The sequence below is a fragment of the Oncorhynchus masou genome, chromosome 22 (assembly GCF_036934945.1).
Source record: "Oncorhynchus masou masou isolate Uvic2021 chromosome 22, UVic_Omas_1.1, whole genome shotgun sequence".
Classification (NCBI taxonomy): Eukaryota; Metazoa; Chordata; class Actinopteri; order Salmoniformes; family Salmonidae; genus Oncorhynchus; species Oncorhynchus masou.
The window spans coordinates 36,631,873-36,650,502 of record NC_088233.1 but is presented as its reverse complement, the minus strand read 5'-3'; the positions used below and the strand labels follow the sequence as shown (position 1 = coordinate 36,650,502).

The 18,630-nt window shown below is 47.1% G+C and overlaps 1 protein-coding gene across 2 annotated transcripts in view; it reads left to right on the top strand.

Annotated features, from left to right (window-relative positions):
• LOC135509424 (zinc finger protein 423-like) overlaps positions 1–18,630 on the top strand; it is a 154,993-nt gene that overhangs the window by 119,841 nt on the left and 16,522 nt on the right. Inside the window, exon 6 of one of the 2 annotated variants that reach the window (XM_064930072.1) lies at positions 17,274–17,405. In XM_064930072.1, the coding sequence (XP_064786144.1) occupies positions 17,274–17,405 (132 nt within the window). Of the gene's footprint in view, positions 1–688; positions 810–17,273; positions 17,406–18,630 lie in introns of those variants that run through there. The other variant, XM_064930073.1, reaches the window with a different exon arrangement.

Below are 18,630 nucleotides of genomic sequence, written 5' to 3'. Positions count from 1 at the left end.
CCATTGGCTACTGTATACCTGTTAATGAGGTCTCCATTCCCATGAGCTCCCAGCACCATGAGGCCCAGTGCAGAGACTGAGATGGCATGGCCCCTCGCTTACTGGGGCCCTGGTATGTGAGTGGGCTGTCAGAGCGCTCTCTCTCTCTCTCTCTCTCTCTCTCTCTCTCTCTCTCTTGTCTCTCTCTCGCTGTCTCACACTCGATGTGTTGCTGTCATTAAGGAAGTGCATTCCTAGCTATTCATCACACAAGTAGAATTTGGTGGTAGACACTGTCTGTGTTGGTCTCTCTGTGTGATTGTGTGTGTGGGGCAGTGAGTTAGAGGTTTATTGAGTGTGTGGTGGCTGCGTGTGGAGTCAGATTTCAGTGTCACAAAAGATTATCAATATGCTTTAATAAAGTTTCTCAGGCTCTCAGACGTGTTTTGTAGTCTGATTATGCAAATAGCATAAATGACGCAAACACATACTGTCCTGTAACACATTCGTCCTGCAGACACAACACACCCAACAAATGGCACACAACAGAGCTGCCAACACACAACCGTCCAAACAGCTATGCAGGGAGGCAGGCAGGCGGCCCGGTGGCCCCCGGGAAGTGGGGAGAGTTGTTGTTTGATGTTGGCAGCTGATTAATGAGATGTGAGGAGTGGGATTTTGATGGGTGCTCTCTTGGTGCCTGTTTCAGGATTCAGCTTCGGGGGGGTGGAGAGGACGTGGGGACTCTGCACCCCCGTTGGTTACCCTTGAACACTCTGTGGAGGTGTTGACACGCCCCGTGCTCTGCTAACTCATGAGGATGCTGTCGCAATTAAAACAGCACAGCAGCGCTCCTGCAGGAGAGGAGAGCATCCTCTCCACACGCACCCTGGCTCCACTACCAAGAGGGAGGGAGGGAGGGAGGAGGCTTGAAGAAGGTAGGGGAAAAGGATGGAGCTGGAGAAGAGAAAGGAATCCATAGAGGGACTGTGAGAGAGAGCGTGATGGAGAGATGAATGAATGAGGTACTGCAGATGGACTGAGTGAATTGGAGATTGACAGCAGGAATGAAATCAGAGATGGTGTAGATGACGAGGGAGAGGCAGAGGTCACAGAGAGGTGATGCGGAAGGGAGTCGGTCCCTGAGCTGCGTTGTTTTTACCTACCTGTTATACCACATTCAGTTTTAAGCCTGAATTCTGTTCTGACTCATCAGGCCTGGTTGGCAGTGAGGGCTCATACTGGGACCAGCTCTTTAATTAGATCCTGATGAGGACCTTCAGGAAAAGAACCAGGTGATTGGACTTCTTATCCAAATAATTACCTCAATTAAGTCATTAAAACCCTGGGCATAGCCTAGCCCAGAACTGCCTCCTCTGTGCCACAGCAGGTATCCATCCCTGATCTCACTCTCGCACTCTGCAAGGGCTGCCTGCAATCTCTGTGTGCCAGTGTGTGTGTGTGTGTGTGTGTGTGTGTGTGTGCCTGATGTGGGCTGAAGGAAACTTATTCTGCTTTTGTTTTCTGCAGGATAGTGAGATACTGAGATCTCCAACAGATCAAACATGTATGTACGCACACACACAGACACACACACACACACACACACACACACACACACACACACACACACACACACACACACACACACACACACACACACACACACACACAGGTAGGTAAGTTAATTACACTCAGCATCTGGATGTCCGTATGTGTGCTAGCCTCTAGCTGCAGCGTGGGTCTCTGTGGTTCTAAAAGTGCCCAGGTGTATCATGGGGGATTAGGCTGGGGCTGCTGTGTGTGGGGGATTGGAGAGGGGCAAGCACAGAGCACAGGGAGGCAGCCGTTAGTGACTACACGGAGATCAGCCATCCCTCCCTCTTGAGTCCCACCTCACCTCACCCAACAATGCAGAGAGAGAGAGGGAGCCAGGGCTGTATCCTATCACATACTGTACCTTGCAGAAAACCACCATCTCAACCAACCCACACACACAATATCTATTTATTACCTTAAATGGGCACCGTCCATGTCCATGGAAATACAAAGCTCCTCTGACATGTATTTGGCTAATTGTGTGTGTTGAGTATTTTGTTGTTGTTTTGGAGGGAGGTCCCCCCCCCTTCGTTGTGTCTGGCTGCTGACGGTGTCCAGGTGTGCGTTAGGCTGCAGAGCGTGGAAGCACACATCTGGATGAGGATGAGCGCTCTGCACCCAGATGTGCTCCGCCACACACACACACTCCGATTCACACACACACACACACACACACGCTGGCCAGTTTTTTGGCTGATTTTATGATTTTGAGAAGTGGAGCAGGGGGCGACATCAGCTGCCTGTCAGGTGTCTGTATGCTGCAAACAGATGTTATTTTGATGAGGGACTGAGAGGGAGGGAAGAGAGAACAAAACAACAATGATATTATGCACAGGCTCCCCCTCTGCCCTCACGTTGACTGCAGCTCCAGCTGTTATCTCTGCATAATGTGTTTGTGGTCATGTGTGTGTAATGTATGTTAACGTGTGCAATTTATAAATTGCATACGCTGTTGGACGGGCACACTAAAGACATATTTGTAGACAGGTCCTTTCTGTCACTACTGTATTTGTACCAGTGAAGTTGTTAATTCCTTCACTTGCAAGGTCATCAGAAGTTCATGGTAAGTGTGATCTAGGTATTCTTCTCGGAACTTCTTTCACTTCTTTCACAGAGTCCACCAGAACAGAATGGAGGCATTCAGATGGGATTTTGTGCCTGTGAAACTTTGATTCTCTTAGAGTCTAAGGAAAAGACTCCAAATCCCCCCTCTGACATTTTCCATCCACTTAAGGCGTCCACATGCTTTAGTTGGGCTGGCGCCTCGCCGAACTCCGCCAGGCAAACCGAACGAGTGTGCCCACATACTCTCTTAAAAGACCTTTGCTTGAAAAACAATAACAATAGTACTGTTTGTCCACTTTGAGATGCCGTAGCCAGTATACACTTCCTCAAACTAGTCAGAATTAATCTCAGAGAACTCAAGAAATCTGTCGTAGATTTTTTAAACATTTTTGCAAAGGAGATCTTTGTCACAAAATGGCGTCATTTTTGAATACTTTTGGCTGGGAAGCATGCAGACGCCTTTACTCTCCCTGTCTGCAGTCACTGTGCAGCTCTGGAGACATAGACCCAGACAGACTCGTCCGACAGTCAGGTACAGAGAGGAAGTAGGAGGATGAGGAATAGTAGCCCCTCCACCTACTGCCTCCCTACATCTACCTGGTTGTCAGCCTCAGTGTGTAGGTGACACCACATTAGCCCTGGCATGGCGGGAGAGCCTTTGATTTGACTGAGGGCCTGAGACACATGAGCTTGCTTAGGGGATAAACAGCCTCTTCCCCCCTCCTCCTCTGCCTCCTCCCTCCTTCTATGGGGGGGGGGGAGAGAAAGAGGGAGGCAAAGTTCAGATGAAAAAGCCCTCTAAATGGGGGTGCTGACATCCACTCCTTTGTTGTGGATGTGTGTGCATTAATATTGATTTATCTTGACAGGGGTCTATGAACATCTTGTTTGATGTCACCCCCAAGGGAGGGTCTCCCTCCACATGACCTCATAATGCTCAGTCATCTTTAATAACTTGCATCCTTGACACACTGATATTAATATTAGTGTGTTGCTTTAGACCACAGATAACCTTCAAACAGCCCTGGTTAGGTGCTCCACTGGCTGCTAAGTGGTGTCGTTAGTACACAGTGCCGGGTGAGGCAGGCAGGCAGGGCTTGGGGGCTGAGTGGTAAGCTGTGTGTATCACTGGTGCAGTCTCACCCTGTGGCCAGTGTGAACTCTGGTGCCTCTGCAGACTGATTGCCTATGTTCTGTTCTGTCCTGCACTCCGCTCCACACTGCTGCTAGTTAGGCTTGAATTCTTTCTGCCCCTCTCAGTGCGGAATCCCAGAATCATTTGGGAATCATGCTCACAACGAGACGCTTTTAAAAGACTCTGCTTCTACCCTAACTCACAAACAAAGTAGAGTTAAGAATTCTGGGAGAATGAGTTCCAGAGGAGAAGGGCATTTAAGAGCATCCTGAATACACTTGTCTTTTCCTACTACTTTTTTGAGGAAAAATGTACCTACTATGACTGATATGGTTGTCTTACCTAGCTATCTTAAGATGAATGCACTAAGTCAGTCGCTCTGGAAAAGAACGTTTGCTAAATGACTTAAATGTGAATGTAAAAATGTTCATCCTTTCTCTGACATCAAATTGTTGGGAGCAAAGTGCTCTGCACTGTAGGAGGGACAGCCATTTGTGGTTTTATTTCGGAGAAACGAACGCTTCTCTTCCTGGTATTACAGAGCTCTCTTGGCTCTGGTCACACTGATCACACCGGTTTTCCACCATGCTCTACAGGTATTTGTGCTCTGATTCCTTTGAATTGCTGTAGAATTATTTCAGTCTCACACACCGATATGCCCTCACATGTAGGAGCCGTGATTGGCAGCAATTTCCTTTCCGGCACTGTTCCCAGTATGATCTCCAATTGATAGGAGTTGTGAGTTGAGTTCCTCTCTCACATCATAAAATATATCAGAGCTATGGGGGACAGAGAGTAGAGATCAGGGTGACCAATTACATTTGAAATATGGATTTTGTTTTCCAACAAGTCGTCTTGTTCTATCGTCTGGACTTGGTTCCGTTTGACTTTTTTCCTCCCCTTTCCCTCCAAAACCTAACAGTAGAGTCTGCGAACACACACCAGCCGACATACACGCTTCGTGAAGAGACAGAGGGAGGGTTGTAAACAGTTGATGCTTCTGGCAGAGGTTCACACGCACGACCTACAAATGATCAGTGTCTTCATTAGAGCTGCAGTACTTTTATGCACTCTTTTTTGGGGTGTAAGAAAGGATGCGCTGTCTGTGGTGTGTGTGTCTGTTTAGTGTGTGCTGGGATGTCTATCTGTGAGTGGTGTGCTGATGTAGAGTGTTACCGTGGGCCGGGCATGGAGGGCCTGAGCACAGCCCAGCGTGGTGGGGTTTGGCTGGGCTTGGCTCGGTGCCGCCTGGCCCAGTGTGGAACATCCAGAGGCAGCACACAGTTGGGCTCAGGGCAGGGGGCGGGACAGCCAAGGTCACTCCTACTGCTCCACTCACTATTATGGCCACAGAGCAGGCACTCAGCCAGAGACCATCTCTACATCTCTCTCGCTCTCTACATCTCTCTAGCTCTCTACATCACTCATATGTTCTCTCTTTATTGATATGAGTGAATCAATGTTGCCAAGGCATTGTACTGGATGGGAATTAAATTAATAATTACATTCTGCTTGGATGTTGTATTTATATTTTGATGTGTGTATTTTTCTGTACTCTATGTAATTCATGGCGCATCTGTAAAGGAGACCTTGGTCTCAGTTTGACTCGCCCCTCCCCCCAAAATCATTTAATAAAGAATTCCTTTAATTGTCTTTCTCCATTTTCCCCCAGATTTCCCCTGGTATATAGTATCTCCTCTACCGCTCTATTTTTCTCTACGTCCTCTCTGTCTCTCTCTCTGTCTCTCTCTCTCTCTCTCTGTCTCTCTCTCTCTGTCTCTCTCTCTCTCTCTGTCTCTCTGTCTCTCGCTCTCTCTTTCTCTCTCTCGCTCTCGCTCTCTCTCTCTCGCTCTCTCTCTCGCTCTCTCTCTCTACAGATGGACACATTTGCAGGTTAACTTGAACAGCAGGAGGTGCATTATTAGCATCCTGCTGCTTTCTCATATTTGCTCAGATTCTTTCTCCCCCTCCTTGGCGGCCAGATAATTCACAACCAGCCGGCCAAAGACTGAGTTGGTGTTTTAATGAAAAAGGAACAACACAAAGGGAAGAGCAGGGCGGCAGGCACACACAATCCTGGCTGCCGATCGCTAGCTACAAAGTAGGTTGGGATGTCTTTTGCATATCTGTGTGATCGCTCAAATCTGCTGTCGTTGGGGTTGTTGTTTGTGATTATTTCCCCTCACAGCTGAGAGTTGGGCTGGGGGTGGGGGACAGGAAATTAAGTCCCAGGAATCTGCCATCTCCCCTAGGGAAGAGATGACAATGAGAAATTGTTGTGGAATGGTTCATGGAGATTGCTTTTTAGCCGCATTTGGGAGATCTACCGTGGATAAACCCCCCCAGTGCACCCAGGGGCGTAGGATTAGGCATTCACATGCATACACACATGTATACAGATGAACACACACACACATGCACCACAGCATGGTAGGATTAGAAATACACATATAAAAGCACAGAAATGAACAAGTGTGGACACACACACACACACCAATACACACAGTGCAGTGGCATTGTTGGCCTGGTTGTGTGTGATATGTTCTGTTGAAGGACATGTCGGAACAGGGAAACTTTCTCTCAGAAGAAGCTGTATTCAGTGTAGTGATGGTCCATCACCACTATGTTAATGATCAACAGCGTGTCTCCTTGTGCAAAATGTGTTTGAATACTATACTACTACAGACCATCTCTTGCAGCTAGTGAGGGTAGTAAAGCGCCTTGTGAAGATTGATGACCAGTGGTGTTAGTTGTGAGTCCGGTCAGGTGCCTTGACTCTCTAGCAGCCCACAGCGCCAGGCCTCAGATTCAATAAGGCTTTCTCAGACCAGGGCTGTCCAGAAACACAGGCCTCAGATTCAATAAGGCTTTCTCAGACCAGGGCTGTCCAGAAACACAGGCCAGCAGCAGCCAGGCCTCAGATTCAATAAGGTTCTCTCAGACCAGGGCTGTCCAGAAACACAGGCCAGCAGCAGCCAGGCAGAAGCCTATACCATTTACAACACTCCTAATTACACGATCTACATAATCTTCAATCACCCCAATTAGCAATCTGTGATGGGTGTGTTTTGTGTAGATGTATTCTGTATGTGTGTTGCAACTATTAAAGTTGAGTCTTGAGCAAGGAATAAGTGCGGAGTTTCACCTTGAATTCTGTGGGGAGCAGGTTAGATCAGCGGGTGTATGCTAGACAGCAGTGCACTTTGTATGAGCAATATCAATGAGTAAAATAACCATCCTATTTTCCTTCGTTTACTTGGTTTAGTTGTCTCCTTATTACAGATTCTTAGTTTTGCAGTGTTTTGGCACAGATCAGTTTTGAAAACCTTGTCCCTCAATCTCAGAAACAGCTGTGTTTGCCAGCAATAGCCAGAGAAAGCGCCAGTCACACAGATAACTGTATAAAAAGGAACACATTATTCACACCAGCCTTGATTACAGGTTACAGTCAGCTGTTGTTGCCATGGTGATTAGCTGTAGATACAGAACTGAAGCACTTGGTAACCTGGTTGGATGGGTTATGATGATTTGCGTTGCTGCTCTCAGTCGGAACTACCACAGAGTCACAATGCCTTCCACTGGAGAGAGTGATGTTGGTTGTCGGTTAATTAAGCAATAAGGCACGGGGGGTGGTATATGGCCAATATACCACGGCAAAGGGCTGTTCTTAAGCATGACTCATTGCGGAGTGCCTGGATACAGCCCTTAGCCGTGGTATATTGGCCACATACCACAAACCTCTGAGGTGCCTTATTGTTATTATAAACTGGTTAACAAAATAATTAGAGCAGTAAAAATAAATGTTTTGTCTTACCCGTGGTATACAGTCTGATATACCACGGCTGTCAGCCAATCAGCATTCAGGGCTCGAACCACCCAGTTAATAATGTCAGTTAGTTAGAACGTACACTGAGTATACCAAACTTTAAGAACACCTTCCTAATTTTGAGTTGCACCCCTCCCCTTTCGCCCTCAGAACAGCCTGAGTTTGTCAGGGCATGGACTCGACAAGGTGTCGAAAGCGTTCCACAGGGAAGCTGGCCAGTTAACTCCAAGTTGGCTGGATGTCCTTTGGGCGGTGGACCATTCTTCATACACATGGGAAACTGTTGAGCGTGAAAGACCCAGAAGCATTGCAGTTCTTGACACACTCAAACCTGTGCGCCTGGCACCTACAACCATACCCCATTCAAAGGCACTTAAGTATTTTGTCTTGCCCGTTCACCCTCTGAATGGCACACACACACGTCTGAACGGGACACCATCCATGTCTCAAGGCTGAGCAATCCTTCTTTGACCTGTCTCCTCCTCTTCATCTACACTGGTTTGAAGAGGATTTATCAAGGGACATCAAAAAGGGATCATATCTTTCACCTGGATTCACCTGGTCAGTCTGTCATGGAAAGAGCAGGTGTCCTTAACTTCATGCGACGAGCAATCCCGGATCCGGGATCCTATTTATAGCCTCAAGCTCATTAGCATAACGCAATGTTAACTATTCATGAAAATCGCAAATGAAATGAAATAAATATATTTGCTCTCAAGCTTAGACTTTTGTTAACAACACTGTCATCTCAGATTTGCAAAATATGCTTTTGAACCATAGCAAATCAAGCATTTGTGTAAGAGTATTGATAGCTAGCGTAGCATTTAGCGGGCAACATTTTCACAAAAACCAGAAAAGCATTCAAATAAAATAATTTACCTTTGAAGAACTTCGGATGTTTTCAATGAGGAGACTCTCAGTTCCATAGTAAATGTTCAGTTTTTCCTGAAAGATTCTGTGTAGGAGAAATCGCTCCGTTTTGTACATCACTTTTGGCTGCCAAAACAAACCGAATATTTGGGGGGGAAAAATCCAAATTAACTCCATAATATCGACTGAAACATGGCAAACGTTGTTTAGTATCAATCCTCAAGGTGTTTTTCACATATCTCTTCATTGATATATCATTCGTGGAAGCCTGCTTTCTTCTCTGAATTCCATGGAAAAATACTTGCAGCTGAGGTTTGCGCGCCAATTTCGACGCAGGACACCGGGCGGACACCTGGTAAATGTGGTCTCTTATGGTCAATCTTCCAATGATATGCCTACAAATACGTCACAATGCTGCAGACACCTTGGGGAAACGGCAGAAATTGTGGGCTCATTCCCGTCGCATTCACAGCCATATAAGGAGACATTGGAAAACAGCGCTTCAAAAGTTTTGCTCATTTCCTGTTTGAAGTTTCATCTTGGTTTCGCCTATAGCATCAGTTCTGTGGCACTCACAGTTAATATCTTTGCAGTTTTGGAAACGTCAGAGTGTTTTCTTTCCAAAGACAAACTATTGCGCTTAAAACGGGCACGTTTTTTTATCCAATAATGAAATAGCGCCCCCATAGCTTCAAGAGTTAATTAATGTTTCGTACATTCAGTGTATGTTCCCAAATAGCACCTTTTAATTATAACTAAGGTGTTATGTAGGGCCTGTGTGTCAGTGTCTCATCAATGTGGTCTATCTGCAGCCTTTATGGACAGGCTGTGGGCAGATAATGTGGGCTAAAAGACAGAGGCATATGGAAACATATGGATGGGGTCAGTAAGAGGTAGAGGAGGGAAGATGTAGAGCACCACTTGAAATAAATGGAGGCCCTGGGAGTGACTTGCACTTATAAAGACTTATCATATGGCAGTTTTATTGGGGCACTGATTAGAACTATTCCCACATGGGCACTTCTGAGCATTCAATTAACATTCAAAACACAAATATCTGTGCATACATTATACTCCCCGCTCATAACAATCCATCTGGGCTGTCTGGTGTTGTTATTGTGTAAGTTTGACATTTGAAAATATCATCTCCATATTTCCCCCCTCGCTTTAACCTGACAGATTATTGATTGTTGGGTTTGGATCATGAAAGGCATTTCACTGGACTTGTGCACGTACATTTAAAAGTATATATATATATTTTTTCGACCCTGAGATTTAAATTGACATATAATTTACTTTTTGATTTGCAGTTTATTTTCTTTCATGTGGCTGTGATTATTTTTGGCGTGTTCTCAAGATCCCTAAACATAATCATCTTGTCACCATATAGGCTGCTAGGTGTAAGCCGAGGGCACGCAGCACTTCCAGGCTTATTGAGTTGATTATTTCCCATTTCTCTGGCGTTGGCTGGGGGTCCTGCCTGTCTCTCTGTGTGTTGCCTCTTTATCTGTGTGTGTGGGGGGGAAATGAGAAGCAGCTCTCCCAGGGAGAGAGGCCTGGATGGACAGCGGGCGGCCAGGGCTGCTGGGCAGGGGGCACGGGACTACTGCCTAAACTTGATTGGTGGAGCCCAGGTGTTGGGGAGGAGGGATGAGATGTGATTGGTTGGAGGTGGGGGATTGGTGTGAGGAAAAAAAGAGTAGAGGTTAGTAGTTCAGTAGAATAGGACTAGCAGGATTATTGAGGACCTTGCCAGAGACGCGGGGGGGGTTGAGATGAGGGATTCCAGTCCCAGAGGCTGTTGTACTATGGCTTCTGTCCTGCAGTTCAGAGTGAGCAGTTTGGTCCATTTGACCTTGCAGTGTGTCAGCAGACCCCATCAGAATGGAAAACCTTGGGACCCGGACATTGTGCACCTATCATGGTGGACATTTTCCCACTGTTCCCCAAGTACACCAGTCTTTAGGTCACAAGCCAAAAGCGTGTCAACCAGTGGTGGTCGGTGCCGTTTAAGATGAGGGAGGACGATATTTTTTTTTATGAGTATGGCCTTATTTCTATTACAGCATATTGGATGACTGCCATTCATATTCCATTCACCCTGTTCAATGTAACATCGATAGGTTTAGACTACTACATGATACTCAAATTTTCCCTGTACCCATCATGACGTTGATACAACCTAGCCTATGAATGAATGTTTACAACATAGGTGCACACAGGTTGAGAGAAAGATTTGAGGTGACAGACGGTGACACATTAAACATCGCCTTGCACACTCTTGCCTGCATTTAGCTGATCTAAGGTGTAATCATTAGTCCAACAGTTGCATACATTTCTATTGGACTAATTCAGGAATGTTTATCCTCGTCTCGTTCCGTTTGCTTCTTTTTTATGCAGCCCTGATCACACACAAACCATTCACTTTCATAGCCACATACGATAAGGAATGCAACAAGTTGTTTGTATCTACCCGCTCTTCTCTTCTCACCTTTTCTCTTTGCTTATGGACTTCAGTGAACAACACATCAGCTGTCTGTAACCAACAAAAACAACCTTTCCATGCCAAACCTTCATATCATAACTGTTACACACAGCATAAGTTGTTGTTACCATATTAGTTAAAGTAATGTCATAGTCAACATAGCTAATATAATTAACATATTAGTAAACCCGCTACAATCATGCAGTGCAGTTTAGCAGTTACACAGGCGGGCCCCTGTTTTACTAATAAACCAAAAGCTTACCTTGACTTGGAAGAGTTCCAGTGTTGTGTTGTCATAGCCAGCTACAGTAGCTAACATAGCATCCCTCTGTTTGAGCTGGGTGTTTTTAGTAGGCTAACCGAGCTAGCTGCATTTGCTAGCTAAGTGAAAGTGGGAAAAAAAAGACAAAATATATTGCTCTCTCTCTTGCTCCTCCATTTAAAAGTGGTTAAACTACAGTGCCTTGCAAATTATTCATCCCCCTTAGCGTTTTCCTATTTTGTTGCATTACAACTTGTTATTTAAATTTATTTTTATTTGAATTTCATGTAATGGACATACACAAAAGAGTCCAAATTGGTGAAGTGAAAAAAAATAACTATTCACCCCTTTTGCTATGAAGCCCCTATATAAGATCTGGGGCAATCAATTACCTTCAGAAGTCACGTAATTAGTTGCACACAGGTGGACTTTATTTAAGTCTCACATGATCTCAGTATATATACACCTGTTCTGAAAGGCCCCAGAGTATGCAAAACCACTAAGCAAGGGGCACCACCAAGCAAGTGGCACCATGAAGACCAAGGAGCTCTCCAAACAGGTCAGGGACAAAGTTGTGGAGAAGTACAGATCAGGGTTGGGTTATAAAAAAAGAAAGAAACTTTGAACATCCCACGAAGCACCAATAAATCCATTATAAAAAAATGGAAAGAATAGGGCACCACAACAAACCTGCCAAGAGAGGGCCGCCCACCAAACCTTACGGACCAGACCAGGAGGGCATTCATCAGAGTGCAACAAAGAGACCAAATATAACCCTGAAGGAGCTGCAAAGCTCCACAGCGGAGATTTGAGTGTCTGTCCATAGGACCACTTTAAGCTGTACACTCCACAGAGCTGGGCTTTACGGAAGAGTGGTCAGAAAAAAAGCCATTGCTTAAAGAAACAAATAAGCAAACAGATTTGGTGTTCGCCAAAAGGTATGTGGGAGACTCCCCAAACATATGGAAGAAGGTACTCAGGTCAGAATAGACTCAAATGTAGCTTTTTGGCCATCAAGGAAAATGCTATGTGTTGGGTTAGGCGCCAGACCTTTCATCATCCCGAGAACACTATCCTCACAGTGAAGCATGGTGGTGGTGGCATCATGCTGTGGGGATGTTTTTCCTCAGCAGGGACTGGAAAACTGGTTAGAATTGAAGAAATTATGGATGGTGCTAAATACAGGGAAATTCTTGAGAGAAACCTGTTTCAGTCTTCCAGAGATTTGAGACTGAGGCGGAGAATCACCTTCAGGCAGGACAATGACCCTAATTATACTGCTGAAGCAACACTCGAGTTGTTTAAGGGGAAACATTTAAATGTCTTGGAATGGCCTAGTCAAAGCCCAGACCTCAATCCAATTGAGAATCTGTGGTACGACTTAAAGAATGCTGTACACCAGCGGAACCCATCCTTCTTGAAGGAGCTGGACCAGTTTTGCCTTGAAGAACGGGCAAAAATCCCAGTGGCTAGATGTACCAAGCTTATAGAGACATACCCCAAGAGACTTGCAGCTGTAATTGCTGCAAAAGGTGACTCGACAAAGTATTGACTTTGAGGGGTGAATAGTTATGTACTCTCAACTTTTCCATTTTTTGTGTTATTTCTTGTTTGTTTCACAATAAAAAATATTTTGCATCTTCAAAGTGGTAGGCATGTTATGTAAATCAAATGATACAACCCCCAAAATATATTTTAATTCCAGGTTAATTCTCGCTAGCTGCAGCTTAGGCTTTCAGAACTAGATTAATTATTTGATCCTTTGATTGGGTCGACAACGTCTGTTCATGCTGCAAGAGCTCTGATTGGTTGAAATATGTCCTCCAGAAGTTGTCAATATTACTGTGTAAGTCTATGGAAGGTGTGAGAACCATGAGGCTTCTAGATTTTGTATTGAAGTCAATGTATCCAGAGGAGGTGCTAACCTACAGTGCTGTTGTGGCTACTGTCGACCTTCATTGCAAAACAGTTAATGTTTCACTATTTACATTTTCCTGAAATTTACTGAGGAGTATGGTCCTCCCCTTCCTCCTCTGAGGAACCTCCTAGTGTCAAGGAATAGCAGAGTTTTAAAAATTATTTTGATGGAGGGAGTTGGTGAGAGGAGGGGGAGATGATAAGAGTGAGTCAGAGGGGGGAAGAGCTGTGATTATCTAGTGTGCTTTGGAAGGAGAGTTTGTCTGTTTGCATGAAGGTTGGTTTCTACTGGGTGGAGAGATCCAGCATCCTACTGTTATGTAATCTGATAGGAGATTCCAAGCCGGTCAGCTCCATATGCTGTCCACGTCTGCCAAAAATATCTGGAGCCGGAGACTCCATCACGCTTGGCCGCCGGAGAGTGCGCTCCGGAAATATTTACTACAGATAATAGGAAACGTGTGAACCAGAGCCGTGGCCAGGAGAGAGGGAGAGGAATGAAGAGAAGAATAGAGAGGGATAGTCACTAGCAGAGTCACTAAACTGGTGATAGTAGAGTAGTGAATAGTGATGACTGGCAGACGGAGATTTTGTTTGTGTGTAAACAAGATGTTTGTGTCAGAGAGAGATTGAGTGAAGGCGCATGAGTCTATGTGTGGGTGTTAGGAGCTCCAGGGATCAGCGCAGCATTGCAGCATTCTGTGTGTGTCTGAGAGGGAGAGTAGAGGTGGAGAGCTCTTGGGACCCCTCCAGCTCTGCAGCAGGTGTGTGTGTGTGTGTATACTCTAGCCCACATTGCCGCCCCACCACCATGGGTCAAGCTCAAAATGCCTCCGTTTCTCCCTCCTCTCCCTCTGTGTTTCCATGGCAACACACCTTGAGCTAGCCCCCTAGAGGAGCCAAGCACCTCCATCTCACCCCCTCAACCACTCAGCCCTCCTGCCCCCCTCCCTCCCTCTGCTCTCCCCTGGTGTATCTCTTGCCGTCCCTGCCATCAATCGCCAGGCCAGGTTTTAGGCCGCAGGGCGAGGGGAGTGGGGCCGGGGCCCTGGGGAGACCCAGCTCCCAACCAGGGAGCTCATTTGTGTGCCAGTGCACGCTGCAGGGTGTTGTGGGTGGGTGGGGGGGGAGAGGAGCCGACAGGGGGAGGTGATGGGGGGGAGGGGGGGCTTGTGTCGGGACTGTCCCCGGGGAGGGCTGTGAGTCAGGGCGCCACCTGGCTCCCTCTGGTCAATTAGCTGGAAGCACATTGGCTAAGCAGCAACAGAGGCAGCCGCCATGCCGTAGCAGTGTTTGTGCAGGATAAGGATCCTGTTCAGTTGGTGGAATAATAATTTAGGAATAATACATAAATATTGTTCCTTCACACCTTTCCTTTCTCCGTTGCTGCAAGGCCCTCAATCTCTCTATCCACCTCAGTCTGTATTCCTTTACCTTCTTGCTTTCCCTGTATCGCTCTTTCTTCTCCGCTCTCTCTTCCTCACTCTCCCATCCCCTTTCCATGTCTCACACTGTCTCTCTCTCGCTCTCCCTCTGTCTCACTCCCTCTCTCTTTCCCATTAGTGTCCTGGCAAGCCCTCATCAGTAATTCTGCGTATATGTGGCGGCGTCATGCCATTTCTCAATTAAGATGGTGCATACCTTAGGAGGTGGGGAAGGTTTCCCCCCCCCTCTCAATCGGAGTTAAATGTTCTCCCGGTCTCTCTATCTCGCCCTCACACACTCTCTCTTCTTCTCTTCACTCTGCATACTGATCAAGCCTCTTAACAGATCAGTGTGTTTTTCCCCGTTCTTTTCTTTCCTACTCTTTCTTCCTGTTCTCCGTGTCTGATCTGTGGTGCAGATAGCTGAAGTGGGTCCTTTTGAAGGATGAAATGTCCTGTAGCTATTTAACCTCTCCCTTCTGCCATACTAATGACTGCTCTATATGCTGCTACTACCAAACATGCCTACACTCATCCAACGTGTCAAGTCTGGAAACGTCTTACTTGTGGTTAATCAATTGAACCGGTTGGTGCTAGTAGTCTAATAGTCACAGAATGGCAAAGATAAGAGATCAACCACTAATAAGGATTGTATGTATGATAATCTGCATCAGTGATTTGTATAGCAGTGTAGTACAGTAGTAATTCGTAATTACTGTATATGTTATGCACTTTCTGCAAGTTGAAGATAGTTTGGTTTTGTGTTCTAGTTTAGGACTCACCTTCACCAAACCTCTGCTTTCCTTCCCTCCCATCCTGCCCCAGCGTGGGCCTCCCGGGGTAGCAGCCATGCAGCTGTGTGGCCGTCTCGCGGATCAAATGCTCTCTCAGACACAAAGCGGGTCATCAGGATGTTTCAGGGTCCTGTCATCTCTCCATGGTCCCCCCCCCCCCCACACACACACACACACACACACACACAGCCCAACCAGCCCAGCCCCAATCCGCTTTGTGCCTGTCCGTGCACGGCTCACCAGCCCTCCCTCCACGCTCTGAAAGAGAGGACAGACAGAGTACACTCCCCACTCACTGATCAAAACCACTGTATTTGTCATAGAAAATACATTACTTTTGTAGGACACACACACAAAAACGCTTTGGGCCCCCTCACTCTGCGCCCCCGGCCCTTGTCAGACAGCCCAATTATCCCCCTGCTCTCTGTACTGAGCTCTGTTCTCTCTTTACTCATAGTTGCCTTCAATTCTCCTGATGTCTCCCATACATAACCCTCATTTCACCTTGGTTTTCACTTTTGGACCTGTAGGCTAGATCTATTGGTCAGTTGGTGTTTATAGATCAGTATTCTATTGGTCAGTTGGTGTTTGTAGGTCAGTATTCTATTGGTTAGTTGGTGTTTGTAGGTGAGGATTCTATTGGTTAGTTGGTGTTTGTAGGTGAGGATTCTATTGGTCAGTTGATGCTGTTGATTGTGGTTGTGGCTCTACGGTTTTCTCTCAAAGACAGTTCTGAGGGAATCTCTCTCTGTGGGTTCATGAGAAATTTCATCTGCTGCTTCAATCTTGCCTCAATGTAATATTTTAATGGTAATCAACCTCCATCTCAGGGTGGTTTGGGACCGAAAGGCATCCCACCAAAACGTGATGTCTTTGAGGAAGCAGCAGCGGGGACGGGCAGAGCCCTCGCCAATCCCCCTAAGCCCCGTCCGCACCCAGCCCCCACCCCCCCCCTTCCCCTAGCCATTCAGACAGGGATTAAGTCACCCTTGTGGAGGCCTTTGAGACAGAGAGGAGATTGGAATCAGTGGAGGTGGTTTGGGTATGGGGGGGGGGGTGTCAGCGATGTTTGATTGAAGACTTTATCAACCCTGCGTGCCCCTGTTGCTGAGCAGCGGGGCACCTCGGGGCATGGGGGGGGGCTGTCTAAGGTGGGACGGCAGGGGAGGCTGCCATCAGGGGGGACAGAGACCGGCGGCGGTGGTGTCTTCCACGGTTCGGGACTCAGCGAGGGGCTAGGATTGGGGCGCAGTGGAGGCAATAAGATGGCACGGGGGCGGGCGCGGCTCGGACCTGTGTGACGCTCGGCCGATAAGGCGGGAGCGTAGGCACCCAGCCAGGACCCAACGCCCACCTTTCATCTGTCCCACGGCGGAGGGGGCCGCTGATGGCATTCATGCAGGCTTAAAATAGAGCGGCGAGCAGGGGGAGGGCACATAGCCCAGACCACTGGGGGTGGCAGGCAATTACCGGCCGGGAGAGAAGAGGCACTGGGAGGGGAGGGGGGGAGTGGGCCGGTCACACAGGCCAGATCTGGAGAGGATGGAGGGAAAGACGCAAGGAAGGACGGACAGCCCTCTCTTTCGGATTCAGACCTGGACCTGTTAGTGCAGGATCATGGTATCCCTCTCTGGGCTCTGTGACAGGGACATTGTGACCAAGGCAGAGGGACAGGCATGTGTTGGAGCTGTGCAACGTGCTGCAGCATGAGCAGACAGTCAAGAGAGAGGCAATGATTGAATTAAACTGCTATACTTTAGTACACAAACTTACCTGTACATGAGCTTACACTTTTCCTTTTTTGTCTGTGTATGAGTGAGAGTGTGTGTGTTTAACGATAATGTGTGTGTATAATATGTTTATCCCCGCCTTCACTTTCTGACCCTCCTTGTTGTATGGTGTGTTCTTCTTTTACAGAGGAAGGCATCAATCACGAGTGCAAGCTGTGTAACCAGATGTTTGACTCTCCGGCCAAGCTCCTGTGTCACCTGATCGAGCACAGCTTCGAGGGCATGGGCGGCACCTTCAAGTGTCCCGTCTGCTTCACAGGTGAGGGGTCGGTGTGGGGCCTCAGAGGGGGGCCAGGTGGAGGGCAGTCAAGGTGCTTGAGTGTCTGACCAACATTAACATACACACAGAGACACGATATGAACACATGTTCCACTAGATCTGAAGGCCCTCACACAAAGTTGCACTGCACTTTGTCGCCCATTGAATAGCAGAGATGCTAATACATTGACCCAGATAAATCCTCTCCATCTCCTTATTCCTCTCTCCATACCTTCCACCCCATAACCCCTCATGTGGTAACATGTCGTCGTCCTCCTCCACTACTGAATTGAACTGTATTAACGGTCAGTTCAGTGGGAGGTAAAGAGTTGAAGTCCTGCCTCAGGAAAGACATGGTAGTCCATGTAGTAAGTAGCCAATATAGAAAAAACTCACTCCATACATTGGAATTAAGTCCATTGTGCAAGAAGGTGAAAATATTATGACAAATAGCCAAGTAGACCAAGCAGACATGTTCCACAGAGGTCAACTCTGTGCCTCTGAGATGGAGAACTCAGGTCCTTTAACAGTCCTGTCGTGCTGATGGGAAAGTTAGACTCGTTTTACCCATGGTACAACCTGGTGAGATGTCCCCCTTGAGTAGGCCAGACTCCCTGTGACATGGTCAGCTCCACTCAGTCACAGCCATAGTCATAGGGCAGGGATGGCCTAGCACAGAGACTAGCCCAGCCACAGTCTGCATGATTCTGTCACAGGCACAGTCACAGCGACCATCACAGGGACCCGGCACAGGGCTGGCCAGGTGTAGCCAAGACTTTCAGGCCAAGCAGAGTGGCTCAAGGTTCTTCAGGCTTGGCCGTGGTCCCCTGTGTCTGATGTGCCCCGGATCAGAAAGGCCCTGAGAGGTCAGAGAATAAAGAGCAGGTTGAAAGAGGAGGGTAACTAATCCTCTGTGGCCGTCCGGCTGTTTTAAAGGCCCTCTGTACGTGTCCTCAGAGTTAAGCAGCCATGCCTCTCCAGGCAGCAGGCTCAAAGTCACATTGGACTTCTAGCTCTGCTGTGGGAGTCAGAAATCATTATAGACACTGAGACACAGACATGGCTGACTGCAGCTGAGACTAAATGTTGTCTGTCTTTATCCATTGTCTTCTGCCTGTTCTCTTACTTCCTGTTTGTCTGTCTGTCTGCTTTTTTGTATGTTTCTCTATCAATTGGACATCCCAATCCCTCGCTGTCAGTCTGAGTCTGCCTACTTATATGTCTG